At 35.7% G+C, this 17,356-nt stretch overlaps 2 protein-coding genes across 4 annotated transcripts in view; one reads left to right on the top strand and one right to left on the bottom strand.

Moving 5' to 3' along the window:
• DCC (DCC netrin 1 receptor) overlaps nt 1-17,356 on the top strand; it is a 1,201,126-nt gene that overhangs the window by 1,146,545 nt on the left and 37,225 nt on the right. For all 3 annotated transcript variants that reach the window (XM_032152264.2, XM_058438331.1, XM_058438332.1), the window contains exon 26: nt 11,669-11,830. In XM_032152264.2, the coding sequence (XP_032008155.1) occupies nt 11,669-11,830 (162 nt within the window). The remainder of the gene's footprint in view (nt 1-11,668; nt 11,831-17,356) is intronic.
• LOC116468081 (uncharacterized) overlaps nt 5,832-17,356 on the bottom strand; it is a 275,302-nt gene continuing 263,777 nt past the window's right edge. Inside the window, exon 5 of the transcript XR_009213457.1 lies at nt 5,832-6,010. The gene's annotated coding sequence lies outside the window, so the exon portion shown is untranslated. The remainder of the gene's footprint in view (nt 6,011-17,356) is intronic.

Below are 17,356 nucleotides of genomic sequence, written 5' to 3'. Positions count from 1 at the left end.
ATAAACGTCTTTTGTAAATTGCTCAATCACAGGTATGTCTTTATCAGCAGCATGAAAATGGACTAATATAGTAATTGGTACTGGGAGTGGGGCGTTGCTGAAAAGATACTTAAAAATGTGGAAGTGACTTTGGAGCTCAGTAAGAAGCAGAGGTTGGAATAGTTTGGTGGAGGGCACAGAAGAAGACAGGAAAATGCGGGAAAGTTTGGAACTTCCTAGAGACTTGTTGAATGGCTTTGGCCAAAATGCTGATAATGATATGGACAATGAAATACAGTCTGAGGTGGTCTCAGATGGAGGTGAGGAACTTGTTGGGAACTGGAGCAAAGGTGACTTTGGTTACGTTTTAGCAAAGAGACTGGTGGCATTTTTCCCCTGCCCTAGAGATTTGTGGAACTTTGAACTTAAGAGAGATGATTTAGGGTATCTGACAGAAGAAATTTCTAAGCAATAAAGCATTCAAAATGTGACTTGGATGCTGTTAAAGGCATTCAGTTTTACAAGGGAAGCAGAGAATAAAAATTCAGAAAATTTGCCCCCTGACAATACAATAGAAAAGAAAATCCCATTTTCTGAGAAGAAATTGAAGCTGGCTGCAGGAATTTGCATAATCAATGAGGAGCTGACTGTTAATCCACAATATAATAGGGAAAATGTTTCCAGGGCATGTCAGAAGTCTTCACAGCAGCCCCTCACATCACAGGCCTGGAGGCCTAGGAGGAAAAAGTGGTTTCATGGACCAGGCCCAGGGTCTGTGAGCTGCGTGCAGCCTATGGACTTGGTGCCCTGTGTCCCAGCTGCTCCAGCTGTGACTGAAAGGAGCCAAAATAGAGCTCAGGTCTTGGCTTCAGAGGGTGTAACCCTCAAGTCTTGGCAACTTCCTTGTGGTGTTGAGCCTTCCAGTGCACAGAAGTCAAGAACTGGGGTTTGGGAACCTCTGCCTGGATTTCAGAGGATATATGGAAATGCCTGGATATCCAGACAGAAGTTTGCTGCAGGGGTGGGGCTGTCATGTAGAACCTCTGCTAGGGCAGTGCAGAAGGGAGACACGGGGTCAGAGCTCCCATACAGAGTCCCTACTGGGTCACCATCTAGTGGAGCTCTGAGAAGACAGCCACCATCCCTCAGACTCCGGAATGGTAGATCCACTGACAGCTTGCACTGTGCACCTGGAAAAGCTGCAGACACTCAGTGCCAGCTCATGAAAGCAGCCAGAAGGGAGGCTGTAACCTGCAGAGCCACAGGGATGGAGATGGCCAAGACCATGGGAACCCACCTCTTGCATCAGTGTGACCTGAATGTGAGACGTGGAATTAGAGGAGATCATTTTGGAGCTTTAAGATTTGACTTCCCTACTGAATTTCGGACTTGCATGGGGCCTGTAGCCCCCTTGTGATAGTGAATAAGTCTGACAAGATCTGATGATTTTAAAAATGAGAGTCTCCTTGCACAAGCCCTCTTCTCTTGTCTGCTGCCGTGTGAGACGTGCCTTTTCCCTTCTGCCATGATTGTGAGGCCTTCCCAGCCATGTGGAAATGTAAGTCCAGTAAACTCTTTTTTTTTTTTTTTTTTGTTGTAAATTGTGCAGTCTTGGATATGTCTTTATCAGGATCATGAAAACAGACTAATACAGGGTTAGAATTCAGGAGGACAATTACTTTTGATGGAAGTGGATTAGTGGACCAGAAGGTAATATAGGGCACATTCTCATAATATGTTATTTCTTGTTCTGGATGACAGATGCCAGGCATTTCACTTTGGAAAAACATTGAGCACTGTATTTAGCATATTCTCATTTTTTCCTGTGTATATTATAATTCAATGGGAAAAAAGACAATAGAATATATATATTATTAAATAACTTGGTCACATTGCATTCATTGTTATCTACAAGCTGTTTGTTGGTGAAACTGTATCTAACAAAAGAAAATTATTTTAACATATAAACACAGTTGACTTTAAAATATTTTTTATTTTTTGAGTCAGACTCTCACTCTGTTGCCCAGCTGCAGTGCAGTGGTATGATCCCTGTTCACTGTAACCTCCACCTCACGGGCTCAAGCAATCTTCCTGCCTCAGCCCCCTGAGTATACGGAACTACAGACATAAGCCAACATGCCCAGTTAGTTTTTGTATTTTTTGAAGAGACAAGGTTTCACCATGTTGCCCAGGCTGGTCTCAAACTCCTGGGCTCAAGTGATCCTTCTGCCTCTGCCTCCCAAAGTGTTGGGAGTACAGGTGTGAGCCACTGTGCCTGGCCCAAATAAAGTCTTAAACTTTTTGATAAAATAGCCCTTTGCATCTGAGATGATTGATAAGGCCATAGATAACTATGTTTAAAAATTGTATATCTGTATCTTGGCAGAGTTATGATTTCATTCAGGAGAGTAGATAAATTTATAATGGCCCCATTCGCAATTATTTACATTTACTGGGGTATCAAGCCTTGTATAAACTAAAGCCATAGCATTGTTCAGATTTCTAGTCACATATATAAAGATCGTTGCTATTTCATTGAGGAATCATTATTCCTATAAGATTATTATTTTCTTTCTTCCTTGACATTTCTTATTATGTGCTATAAAATGTTAATTAACAGATAAAATATAAGTTATCTGAAGTTGTATTTTGGCTCTTAAAACTCACAGAGAAAATGTATTTAATTTCATGGGAAGTCAGAATCTTATTTGTCTAATATTATACTTTTTGGTTGAAAATATTATATGGCATATGCTACTCCTTATCCCCAAACATTCTTCACAGAAAAATTAGCTGAGGCTCATGAAAAACACGCCAGCTGACAGCACAGGCAGGAGATGAACCCCAATCTTTTGATTCCCCAGCCTAGTTGCTCTTACCATAAAATGGTGGCAAAGGTTGACTATTTGTATAATGGCCAAAAAATTATTTTAAATGCTGTTTCTTACTATAATGAAATTAATTACAAAAAAGTCAGAACAGAGATTGGAAGATAGGAGATTTATTGGCAAGTGCTTTCTGGAATAACACCAGTGAGGGTGAAGGATACAGAATTGGGGCAAGGGTGGGATTGAACTGGTGATGCTGTTTGTTTAATGGAGACCTCAGCTGACCTGAGGCTGTCCTTTAGGGTTGTCCTAAATGAGGCAAGTGGGGCTGGCCTTCTCTATCCTGACTCAAGTAATCTTTCATGCAGGCTATTTCCAAGAAGTGGTGTGTGGCCTTGGGTGAGCAACTTAATTTGACTGAGAGCATTCCTTGAAGAGAGATTTAGATCTACATTACATTTCTAGATTTTATTGTACAATCGGATGTAACTATTTGGCCATTTTCAACCCATTTTCTTCTTTTGTAAAATGCTGAAAAGGAGGAGGGGAATAGGAACTAGGAAGGATATAGATTGAAGCAGATTAGCTGTAAGATCATTTAAAGTATGAGAGGTTTTTGGGCAGTATCTTGAATTTTATATATTTCTCTCTTTCTCTGTAAATATTTGAGGGAAAAAAAGGAAATCATTCTTTAAAGGAAAAAGAAGTCTCAAAAAGCCTGAAACATCTAGCAAAAACACTGAAGCAAAGGAAGTTATACACTTTGCCATGGTAATGGCTACTGGTTTCTGGGCTTTCTAGAATATTCACTATGAGAGCCAATGCTCTTCTTCCCATTCCCACCATCTGCATTAGTCACTTGGCTGTAGAACACAAACAGTGAGTTGGAGAAGCTGTTGAGAAGTGAACTAAAGCTACATGAGAAAGGCCAGATTTTTAAAACTGGAGTTCTATTGACTCTAGGTGCTGTCCTTCCAGGAGGCCTGCTTCTACACAAATGGACATTGAGAGGGACTCGTCTGTGAGACGATCATCTCTTTGACTCATGCCTATAAGGTGTGAGAAACCAGCATCCTAAGGTCGGTCCCAGCTCAATAGTCCTCTGAGACTGGGCATTTATTCCATCACCCTTCAGCCCTTGTGGATGCCCACAACCAACCAAGAATGCTTTCCTAGGAGTAAGGAGTGCAGAGAGCCGTTCTAGTATGATCAATATCAACAGCACACACGTTTTCAACTATTCAGAACTGTAGGAACGGCAGTGAGAAGAAAGTTCAAAGCACACTTAAATTTGCATTAGAAATGATCTCATTACCTAATACATGATTTTAAATACTAATCTGATCAATTCATTATCAATATCAGTTTTTATTCTTTGAGTCTTCGATGACATACTTCATTCCACCTCTTACTCTGAATTACTGAAAGGAACAGTATTTTTTATTCAAACTCTATAGGCACACAATTCATTATGCATTATGCAATGTTTTGTGCGATGCCATGGCTTTGTATAAAAATGGAATTAAAAAGTTGTTAATGAATGAGAACTGGAGACCTAGATGTTGTTTTTTGGTAGCTCTATAAGCATGTAAATTTTCAAACAAAATTAATCTATTGTTAATTCTATTGGACTACGAAAATCAGCAAGTCAGTAGAGTTATGCAGACACAGTCAGGATTACACAGAGCTTAAAAAAGTTCCTGTAGAGAGTACAGAATTGTATCTTTTGGGAGGATTTTACAAGATAAGAAGTAGTTTGTTTTTCAAAGATATAGGAGTAATGAAGAAGGGATCTGGCAAAGGGTTGGTGAAAGTAAATATTTTAGATGATGGAGTATAAAAAGTATACCAATTTAGCTTCTAGAAAGAGTTTCTATTGCAATGTAAAAATACAGATCTCCGTCCTTTTAAGACTTAGATTACCTAATTATTTCTTAATTCCTAATGTCTTAGAGATTTCTTCAACAAAATGGATCATTTCTTAAACCTCACAACATTTCCTATCTCACTCAAGGTTTTGGGGGCCTGGGGTAACTTATGAATGACTAAGGCAAATGGATTCACAATTTATTGTGGAAATCTTTCTGGTCTGCTTAGAAAAGAATACTGTGATACCTTAAGCTCATTTCAAAGGAATTCCATGGAACCAGATCAGAGTCTATCTTTCCTACAGCCTCACCTTCTGTCTAATATCATGGAGCCAAAATGTACACCTGGATGTTCACAACTATTTCATATATCTGGGCTTCATAGATACATCTCATTTGAGAAGATCTCAGTTGAAAAGGTCCAGATAGAGGAGTAAAGGTCCAGATAGAAGGAGTATAGTAGGAGATTGCAGGGGTCTTAAAGTTTCCTTCTCACAGTGCACTCTATTTGATCTTAACACATAGCTCCTGCTGTGGCAAGCACTAAGCCCTCCAGTCCACATTCTGTGTCATCTTGGAAAGCGTGTATAAACCACATTAAAATTGGGCCAGATAGACTTCAATAAATTAAAGGCCTTCTTCAGCTTATAAATGACAAAACAAGAACTTGAATTAGAAATTATCTTTCTCATGTCAAAAATCTTTCAGGGTCATACTTCCCTCAGGTTGAAGTTTGAATTTAAAAACTATTATTTATTTGCCTCTATCTTAATGCATCGCACTCTTTTTTTTCAAATGTAAGACAAGATGTTTTAAACAATATTTTCAATTAAGAGATATTCAATGCAGTTTTGGATGGATCTGTTGCAGCCTTGCAAATTAATTACAATGCCCAACATTTATGGGGTGCTGACTTCTGACCCTGTACTCTGTTGCAATTAATTCTCTGTGGATGATCTCTTAAATTCTCACAACCACATCATAAAATCAGTACTCCATTGTGCATATAAGGAAACTGAAAAACAGAGCTTGAATAATTTGCTCTTCAACGTATAGCTATTATCATGTAACAAATTACTCCCCAAATGTAGCAACATAAAATAATTATTGTTTATTTTCTCAATAGTATCTGAGAATCAGGTATCTAAGAGCAGTTTAGCTAGGTGATTCAGGGTCAGAGCTTCAAGCTGTTTCATGAGGTTTCTTTCAATGTCTTGAGCTGAGGGTCTAGTTTCTCACCACATGGGCCTACGCAGAGGTCTGCCAGCCTGTCCTCAAGACGTAACACCTGGATTCCCCAAGGCATGACACCTGGCTTCCCGCAGCATGAGTGATCTAAAAGAGGGAAGAGAATAGAGAGAGAGAAAAAGAGAGTGAGCACGTACAATCTTTTTAAACCTTATCTTAGAAGAGACATACCGTCATTTCTGCCACATTCTACTGCTCACCAGACCAATCCTGGTAAAATGTGCAAGGGAACCCCACAGGCACGTGAACTCCATGAAGTGGGATCAGTGGGAGGTATCTTTGATGCTGGCTATGATGCTTATTCACTAGCAAGGAGTAGACTAGGTAACGAATCCAGGCAGTTTTACTTCAGCACTTGGAATCTTTACCATTATATTAAGAATAACTGCAAAGCACATATTTATGAATCTTAGGGCTTTTCCAAAAGTGACCCTCCATGGAGTTTGTGGATACTTGTGAATGTCATTCTGTGGCACTTGCTTATCAAAGAACACCTGAAAATGTGAAGGAGCTATGAATATTTATCAAGGACAATAGAGGCTAAATTTCCAAATGTCCCAGATAATATACAGGTCATTGTGGAAAAGAGAAGATAAAAAGAGGCAGAATGAAAAATCATTTCAGTTAAGCTCTTTCATTTTGACATACCATTATCTTTGTCTCCTTCGTCTCCTCAACAAATCTCTCAATTCTGTCAAGTACCATGTTGAGAAATATGTAGGGAGGGTTTTCTTATTTCTTAAATCTTGTAGCTTAAAAAAATCTTTACTTTTGATTTCCTATAGGTAGTATTTAGTGCTAACATTTTAAAGAATATTATGGAAGTTTTCAAATACCAATGTGCCTTGTTCAGGGAGCTAAGTAATTTGGTGAGGGAATTTCTACTTGAAAAATTTTGTGCATCAATGTCAGAGATCAATTGTCAGAAAGCTGTGTCAGAACAGATTTCTTGTCATATTTTGCCGCAGAGCAGAGATTTATTGAAAATGCTTGATGATATTGCTCTCTGAGCTGTTTTACATAAACATAGCAGTGGAGTGAATGCTTTGAGTTGAAGCGTTTGTGTGTTTGTGTGTATGTGTGTGTTTGTGTGTGTGTGTGTATTTCCGACTTTCAAAACTGACATCAAGGGGAAAAATACAAAAAGATATATTAATACCTAATGTTTTATCCAACTTACTTTAAGAATGATTATTTTTTGTTATAAGTAAATGTAGACTTCTGTGCCTTTTCAGCAATGAATCATAGAATAAAATACTTCAAGATTGAAGCTTTGGGATACTGGCTATTCTATTTGATGTCACGAAATAATGAGCACTTTTGAGATGCAGAAACATACAACAAACAGACTTATTATTTTTGAAAGAAGTTTTATTATTTGTAAACCCTTTGTAATCAGGTCAGCAGCAAAAATACAAAACTATTAGAAAGTAAAACTTCTTTCTTCAGTAATGAAAGACTTGGAACTGCAGTGTAAGTTCAGTCTCTAGAGTGCTCTCAGCACTCTAACTAAAAGATTATATGTCTTGAAAATTTGTTTTATGTTTCTCTCTCCAAATTTGTTTGGCTCCAAATCAGAAGATACTTATGAAACTCTTTTTCTAAACATATTGCAAAACACTTGTTAATAATATTATTGCTTGTATTACAATATACTCATTTTGATAAGAAAATATAGTACGCATGGTTTGTGGAATGAGTATCTTCTATATTTAAAGGAGACTAACATTGTCACATTTATGAGTAGAAATTATCAATACCAAGAATGTTTTGCAATCTAGCAATCCACTTTAATGATTGCAGTGATCCATTTGATCAGTAAGACAGGTGAAATAATTCAGTTGACTGCCTCAGAGTCTGGGAATTTGAGTTGTTTAGAAACAGACTTTATGCTCTTGTATGGCTTGTATTTACAAATGTGTTCAACTACATTATTATCATTATTATTATTATTATATTAACTATATACTAGGAGACTAAATCATACATCAAGCCACTCTAAAAGTCTCCCGTGTGTTAAAATGACAGATTTCTAAATAATATTCCTAGAAAATCCTTCATATTAAACTCACTTGAAAAATATGAAGTATCTCTAGCACTGTACTAGAAAAGACACAAAGACAACAAAATTATAACTTATTTCTTTAAGGAATTTATAACATTTCGGCTGGTACCTGGTTTGAATCTCTGATTCTTTTTAAAAGTTATCTTGTCATTTTTAAAATTTCCCTTTTTCTGGAGCCTGTTTACGTGTTTATATATCCATAATGTGCTTTTTATAAAATATCTTTATTGAGGCGTTGTGCTTTGTACCACTTACTCTCAAATGTTCATTCATGTCTTCTCTAAAATAATTTAGAAAAACTATGTATCCCCTCATATATTTAAAATTTGACACTTAAAATATTTTGTTATACATTAAATACCTGTGAAAGATGGAATTTTTCTAACACACTTTGAAACCAATCTACAAGCACAAAAATACCATAGTAGTTTGATACCAACATCATCCCCTTAAAAAATATGTGAGGAAGTGCCTTGTTAACAAAGTTAATGTCACTCATTTTTCTGCTTGAACTAGAATCTACAATTTATTTTCCCCACAGATTAACATACAAACATGATCTAATTTTATGTTTGTGGGTCTTTTGTTGATTATACATCTTTTTTGCAGCATAAAATTTATATAAACCAAAATGTTATGTTTGTATTTCCAGTGACTATGAGTCTTTGTTAATTTTCTTTCCTATGGATCTTGTTAACATTACAATTAGTGTTTCTCCACAATGGCATATAGAGTAAAATTTTATTAGAGTGTTATCACCTAATGACATGAATGGGGCTTTTTGTACATTAATTGCATACATCCATGTATGAATGTTGCTTATTGCATTAATTCTATTCCAGTGTGCTTTTTATTGATCTAAACACTGTGAAACCTTTGCATATGTTTGCATATATATATATATAGTGTGTGTATATATATTGTACTATAACAATGAGATCTTTATAGCAATCACTGAACAATTTGAACTTCTTCCAAATTACATGCCAAAATCACATTGTGACTTCTCATTCTGTTATTTTTGATAATTTTTCAACTAACAACTACCTGAGATTCTCCTTCAATTATGCTCTAAATGAAAATGTTAGAAACCACCTCACTTGCAGAAGTATTTGTTACTCATTCAAGTTATTTACTTTCTTGTTTTCTAGGAGGTCCACAATAAAAAGCTGTACCAAAATTTATCAAGCAATTTAAAAATAAACTTGAAAATTGTTTTCACCGAGAGGCACTTTTTGTAACAATATATAAAGACAAGATTAGGTTGCCTTTTCTTTTGGTGATTATTTCCTTTGCTGTGCAGAAGCTTTTTAGTCTGGTGCAGTTTCATTTATTTGTTTTTGAAGCCAAGCTTTTGGTGTGAAACCTAAAAAGATCATAAACAAGACCAAAATCAAGGAGCTTTTCCCCCATGCTCTCTCCTAGGAATTACCTTCTGGGTCTTACATGTAGGTATTTTATCCATTTTGAGTTAATTTTTCTATATGGTGTGAGATAAGGGTCCAATTTCATTATTTTCAATGTGAAAATCATTCCCCCAGCACTATTTATGGAAGAGACTATACCTTTTTAACATAATTTCTAATCAGGAAGTGCAGTGCATCCAACTTTGTTTTTCTTTTTCAGTATTGCTTTGATTATTCAATATTTGTTGTGGTTTCATAGAAATTTTAAGATTTTTTTCTATCTCTGTGAAGAATGCCATTAGAATTTTGATGGGGATTGTGTTAAATCTGCGTATTGCTTTGGGTAGTATGAACCTTTCAACAATCTCATTTATATGTGAAATCTATATGTGAAATAATACATATATAAGCTCAAATACACAGAGATAGAGAATGAAACAGTGGCTCCCACAGGTGGGAGGGGGAGAGGAAATGGGGAGATGTAGGCCAAAGAATACAAAACAGCAGACATGTGAGATGAACAAGTCTAGAGACCTAACCTACAGCATGAGAACTAAAGTTAATACAATTGTATTGTATTAGGGATTTTTGTTAAATAAGTAGATTTTGGCTACTTCGTTACTTTGTCACAAAAAGTAACTGTGAGCCAATAGATATGTTAATCTACTTCACTATGGTAACCAGCCTACTATCTACATGTATCTATATGTGTTTCAAAATATGTCATAAACCTCTAATATACACAATAACATGTATTTTTTAAAAAAATTATATTAATGTCATCACTCTACACTCCAAAGCAAGAATTTGTGATAGAACAAAAACCCAATAAAACCCAACAATTTTTTACTGAAAAATAATATAAAGACAAGATTAGGAAAATTGAAATATCACTTAGATCTGCACTAAAGCAATTTTTGTTGTAATGATTTATCTTTAAATGATTTATATTTTTATTCAATTTATAGGAAATATTAATCATTTAATCTGATTAGAAGAGTCACTCTTCATTTTCAAACCAGTCCATCAAAATGCTTTATCTGAAACAGTCTGACTTCATTTTTCAGTTCAAGTAAACATGTTCAAATGCATTTTAAGAAATATTATAAATATACTGAAAAATAAATTCTGGTATATAATTTTAATAGCTAGTTTGCTAGAAGCAGCCCTTTTAAAATCTTTTATCTTTTATATATTTAATCTGAATTTTCAGTTAGAATTTAAAAGAAATCTGTATGTTGTTTCTCATTGATTTACAATAAGCAGTGTAATTTGTATCTACAATTATAATGTTATAAAATGAGGAATATGACAAAAGAAAAGATTTTCATTTGGTAAATGTGCATGCATGTATGTGTTTGTTGAACTCCTGTTATTGGCATTACCATCTAAATACATAAAAATTATTAATTTCATAGGAATATACTGCTAAAACTGATCATTCAGATAGCTGACTTAAATTTTGTTTTGGCATAATAAAAGAGGGAATACTAAACATTTTATAAAATAATATAAGATAAAGATTGACTACAATTGGAATATTTAATAATATATGTTATAATTGAATAGCTATTGAATAATGAAATTGAACAATACTATCTAAACCTAGAAGATATTGTGTATGTTTTTTATCTGTGGGTTTCAGTCACTGTAACTAAAAAAAGTTGATATTCCTGAAAAACATTCAGTTACACTTAATATGTCTCTCACCTGCACTGATTTGGGTATTTGAAGATATTTTGAAGATAATTTGGGTATTTGAAGATATTTGAAGTATGACTATTGAGAAAACACTTTGCTTCTCTCTCTCTCTCGACTGTCCCTCAAGAGCAATACATTCTTTTACAGAATTAATGGAAAATTCCCAACATTTTTTCAACCCACTCTACACAATATATTTGATTTGTGGACAACCTAACCTTTCTAATGCTATAGTTCATCCTTAAAAGAAAGATTAAGACCAAGACAAACAAACAACATGACCGACATAAAATGTTAAAGTGGATTTATGGTAACTTGATTAACTGTTTCTTTGTTTGGAGCCCTGGAATGTTTTAAACTGCAGGGTAATATTTCATAGTATGATGCTTGAGGGGTGAGCTGTCTTTACTAAAGTAAAAAGTGGGAATGGTGGAGAGAGGTAAGTAAGGGAACCTACGTGATACTATGAAGAGCGTGTATAAATTTGAGGATCTGAAAATTCCACCGTTTTCTTTTTGCTTGTTGAGTGAATACATAAGATTCAAAAAACCCATTAACCTTTTTCTTTTGCAGCTGTTGTGAGCGCCATCCCGGTGCCGACCCTAGAAAGTGCCCAGTACCCAGGAATCCTCCCGTCTCCCACCTGTGGATATCCCCACCCGCAGTTCACTCTTCGGCCTGTGCCATTCCCAACACTGTCAGTGGACCGAGGTTTCGGAGCAGGAAGAAGTCAGGGTAATGCATTTTTCTCTTTTTAATAAGAACAAATGAATAATAGCAAAGGTGTCTTGTAAAATATGTTACATTCTGACCTTCTTATCCCTTAGAAAAGTTGATTTCCCTATGACTGTGGTACTAGAATGTTCCTTTCCAACACAGTGCTTTGGATCCTAGCTCATGTGCATTTGTACTGATTCCCTAGGCACCTTTCCACAGCACACTCCACTGACAATACAAGGGGAAGTGATGGGGAAACAAATGTCAAGTGGTTCCATCAAACAATGATGTGATGGGTGCTTGAAATTAATATGTCCTATTAAATAGGAAATTCATAATCAAGTGATATCTTCCAACATATTTGGTATCTGTTGGTTATGTCTCACTGATTGCTGATGAACCAATACTTGGATGAATGCTTTAGATTTCTTTAATCAGGTAAGTGATACTTTTTCAGCTTTAAAAATTAATTATCAGAAAAAAAAAGCATTTCCAGGGTAGTGTTTCATTTATTTGAAGGAAGGTAGGAATGAAAAGAGACTCTCAAGCTATTATATACACCCTGGTGATTTCTGCTGTGCCATTTGACTCTTTTTTTTTTTTGAGCACAGTATTTTAAAATCGATTTTATGGCTTTCATCTCTTAGTTAAGAACAGGTGACTCAGCAGCTCATGTGAGATAGGATGTTTTGTAATAGATATGATAGTAACAACGATAAAATATATTTTTGAGGTAAGGTATATTTTTCTAACCAAACAGGGACAACTCTAAGAAATCATAAATCATCTAGATATAGCAGGGTTAGAATTAAAAGGCATCAGAGATCTTCCAAGGGAGAATTAGATTTATTTTCTCTTTTCTCACTGCACATAATATCTACAGAATAGAGTTGTGTGCAAAAACTCGAGGAAAAATAGTTGCCCAAACTGCATTGAAGGGAATTAAATAGGAAAGATGTAGAAAGTCTAACAACTAAAATTTTCAAATCCCAAGACAACTGGAAGTGGAATTCCAATCAAAGAATTGAGAGCCCACAAGTGCCTTCTTCACTTCTAAAATGAAGCTCTCTGCAACAAAAAAAGACAAGTTTTAATGTTAGTTTAGTATTCTGCCTATTGGTTTGTTGTCTCCTACACTCTTGATTTCTTGTATATTCTCTGACTTTAAAGGGAAATATGAAAAGAATGTGTAGACTTTCAGAGGCTGAGGTGGGCAGATCACTTGAGGTCAGGATTTGGAGACAAGCCTGGCCAATACGGTGAAACCCTGTCTCTACTAAATTAGTTGGGTGTGGTGGCGCATTGCCTATAGTCACAGCTACTTGGGAAGCTGAGGCATGAGAATCTCTTAAGCCTGGGAGGTGGAGATTGCATTGAACTGAGAGTGTGACACTGCACTCCAGCCTGGGTGATGGAGCTAGACTCTATTTCAAATTAAAAAAAGAATGTGTAGAATGACCTTTATCGTGTTTTTCCATCATGACTGGTACAAGCCAAAATTCAGGACTTTTAAAATTAGTAATTCACTATTTTTATTCGTGTTGTGTTACTCATTTCTTTTCCCTTTTTTTAAAGGCATAATTTTCTTTTGAAAATTTATTCTTTGAGGTCCAACATCAATTTACTCTTTCCTTTTTCCTCTTAAATTGGTGCAGCATGTGAAACTCTCTCTTATTGAATCATGGGGAAAATGATTCCAAAAGTTAAAGCTCAATGGAAATGAATAAAGGGAATTGACTAGTATAAAATTTTTTATCTATGGTTAAAAGTCGCATGTGTGACTTGTGATTTTGAGAGTGAGTAGGTTGTGTGTACGTGGGATAGGAGGCATCTGATAAATCTCTGTACCTTCTGCTCCATTTTCCTGTGAACCTCAAATGCCTCAAAAAATAAAATCCATTAGAAATTAATTGATTGGGCTGGGCGAGGTGGCTCATGCCTGTAATCCCAGCATTTTGGGAGGCTGAGGCAGGCGGATCACGAGGTCAAGAGATCGAGACCATCCTGGCCAACATGGTGAAACTCCCATCTCTACTAAAAATACAAAAAAAATAGCTGGGTATGGTGGCATGCGTCCATAGTCCCCAGCTACTCAGGAGGCTGAGGCAGGAAAAAAAAAAAAGAAATTAATTGATTAAAATATTTATTCTCTAGAAGATGTTTTTATTTTTTAAAGTAAGGATTATTAAATAAAAGTAGTTATATGACAAAATACTTAGTGATTTTTTAACTTTATCTAAAATCAAAAGGCAATGGATGTTCTACTCCTGCCCAAGATTTTACAGATTTTTAACATACATCTTCAGTCATTCATCAAGAATTTTTTGAGCAAAGCTATGCGCAATGCAGAGACTAAGATCTAATATGTGTTCCAAGTGATTGTTTAAAATAAAAATAAATAACACTCACCCTCCTTTCTAGGAAACTAAATATTCTCTAAATCACTGTCAGAAACAATTAACTTCCTGTTTCCCGCCATTCCGTATTAGTTTCTAAATGCCTTAGAGAACACTAAACATTCCTGTTCTCTCTCAAGCAGAAAACATTTCTGGGTGGATATATCTTATTATTAGTCGCCTTGGGAAACAGAGAGAGAAAGAATTAAAAGTATTTAATACTTTAAAACAGAGAAAGTATTAAAAGTATTTAATACTTTAAAACAGAGAAAGTATTAAAAGAAAAAGTTGACTTTGCCAAGGTGGAAACTTGTTTTCCTCCAAAGTTATCTGAAAGACCTTTGAGTTTTATAAGAAATGAATCACTAAAGTCCTGTTCCAAAGGTCTACTGCCTTCTGAAGGCACAAATAGAGCTGAATTTCTCTCCAACCATAAGGAAAGAAAAGATATGGTACATATATTTGCATTACATGTATTCGCTGACCTATCAGTAAATATTTATATTTATATAGTTGTGATGGACAAATATTTCTTCTTCTTAATAAGTAACTGCAGTACTGCTCTTAGCCTCAATAAGCCAATGAGTTATCCCTAGGGAACAGTTTAGCTGCATTGTATTTATTTGAAAACTTCAATCAATAGGTAGTCTTGGGGCCTCATTTCTACAAATCAGTATAAAATTGGTGCCCCCACTTTCTTGTCTTTTAAACAAGTAGGTGGTAGAGGAGCAGTTTAAGTGATTTCCAGTCTTCCTTTTAGTTCTGACATTATCTTAACTAGTGGGAAGACTGGTCAGCTTTATTCATGCTATTTTTCTGCCTCTGTTCTCCCTCAAATGGGAAATCAACTAATAAATGAAACTTGACCTAGATAGAATGAGGAGTGCAATGGAGTTCATGGATTATTCTCTAGGGTTTTTAAAAAAAATCCAGGCTGTAAGAAACTGGGGTTATGTAAAAATATTGTGTCGCGTCGTTCTTCTAAGATTAATGAGTGAATTGGGTTTCTAGAGGTGTTCATATCTCAAAGTCTTTGCTTAGAGTTATTGGCTTGCTATATTTCTATCCCATATTGTAGTTTTTAGATGATTGATAGAAGAAAAATCCTCATTTTCATTTTTGTAATATTTTCCCAGTTATTCTGTAGCAATTAATTATATGTATTGACATTAATTATAAAGTACCTTGAGATTTGACTCTGCTGTGTAATTGTATGCTATTTGTACAATGAACTCTGACTATTTCATCATGTAAAAACAGAAGTGCCTTGCTAGCATGTATTGGATTCTCACTCGACACTCTGAATTGCAGAGCAGGGGCACGTCATGGACAAAAACAGGTTTCTTTCTTTGCTTTCAGAGATCTTGGCAGAGCTAAATGTCATGCCACTAAGACAGTTTGTTTCACATAAGTGTCCTGAAGCCAGTGCCTGAACTGGACAAAAGTGCTCATCTGAAATGAGAGTATTTCACCGGTGGAGCAGTTGTTATTGTGTTTGTTTGTTAAAGGGTTTTTGCTGCCTTAAATGTCAGCCAGTTCCAAAAAGCATTTATTTTGCTCCACTTAAAATATAAGAATTATGAATTATAGATGGAAATCCTATACCTGTTCACTATATTCATTTTGAACACAACAGAAATTGTCCCTCAGGGATTGGTGATATATTCCGTCTCGAGGAAGGGCCCTCTCACTCCTGTCTGGTACATTAGGCACTTTCCTATTCTCCCTATGTGGTACTAAGGATGGATTTTGCTAAAGAGGGGACCTATCTATGTAAAGCCATTTTTACTTCTGTCAAAGTCAAGAGCCATATCATGATGTTTGTAGCCAGGATCACGGGGGCCAGCTGAAAACTTGGGGATAGAAGACTGGGCATGCAGACGATTTTTGTTTTTAGTGATGCTGATGAGGAGCAATGGCATTAAAGAGTAGGATTAGGAAAAAAGAAAATTCAGTGGTATAATCAGAATTCATGTGAAATATGAATGTTTTCAAAATAAGAGACCGAATTTCAAAAGACTAACAAATTCATGTACATTCTATTAAACTTATGATCACAATAATATAGATTTTTTTTATTATACTTTAATTTCTGGGGTACATGTGCAGAATGTACAGGTTTGTTACATAGATATACACGTGCCATGGTGGTTTGCTGCACCCACCAACCAGTCATCTACATTAGGTATTTCTCCTAATGCTATCCCTCCCCTACCCCCCAATCCCCGAGAGGCCCTGGTGTCCATGTGTCCTCATTGTTCAACTCCCACTTATGAGTGAGAACATGCGGTGTTTGGTTTTCTGTTCTTGTGTTTGTTAGTTTGCTGAGAATGATGGTTTCCTCCCTAGAAAGGATATAAACTCATCCTTTTTTATGGCTGCATTGTATTTCATGGTGTATATGTGCCACATTTTCTTTATCCAGTCCATCATTGATGGGTATTTTGGTTGGTTCCAAGTCTTTGCTATTGTGAACAGTGCCACAATAAATATACATGAGCATGTGTCTTTATAGTAGAATGATTTATAATCCTTTGGGTATGATTGCTGAGCCAAATGGTATTTCTAGTTCTAGATTCTTGAAGAATTGCCACACTGTCTTCCACAATGGTTGAGCTGATTTACACTCCAACCAACAATGTAAAAGCATTCCTATTTCTCCACATCCTCTCCAGCATCTGTTGTTTCCTGACTTTTAATGATCGCCATTCTAACTCACATGAGATGGTATCTCCTTGTGGTTTTGATTTGCATTTCTCTGATGACCAGTGATGATGAGCATTTTTTCATATGTTTGTTGGCTGCATAAATGTCTTCTTTTGAGAAGTGTCTGTTCATATCGTTTGCCCACTTTTTGATGGGATTGTTTGTTTTTTCTTGTAAATTTGTTTAAGTGCTTTGTAGATTCTGGATATTAGTCTTTTGTCAGTTGGATAGATTGCAAAAATTTTCTCCCATTCTGTAGGTTGCCTGTTCACTCTGAGGATAGCTTTTTTGCTGTGCAGAAGATCTTTAATTAGATCTCTTTTGTCAGTTTTGGCTTTTGTTGTCATTGCTTTTGGTGTTTTAGTCATGAAGTCTTTTCCCATGCTTATGTCCTGAATGGTATTGCCTAGGTTTTCTTCTAGGGTTTTTATGGTTTTAGGTC

The sequence above is a fragment of the Hylobates moloch genome, unplaced genomic scaffold (genome assembly GCF_009828535.3).
Source record: "Hylobates moloch isolate HMO894 unplaced genomic scaffold, HMol_V3 SCAFFOLD_5, whole genome shotgun sequence".
NCBI classification, from domain to species: Eukaryota; Metazoa; Chordata; class Mammalia; order Primates; family Hylobatidae; genus Hylobates; species Hylobates moloch.
This window is presented reverse-complemented; position numbering and strand designations above follow the sequence as displayed.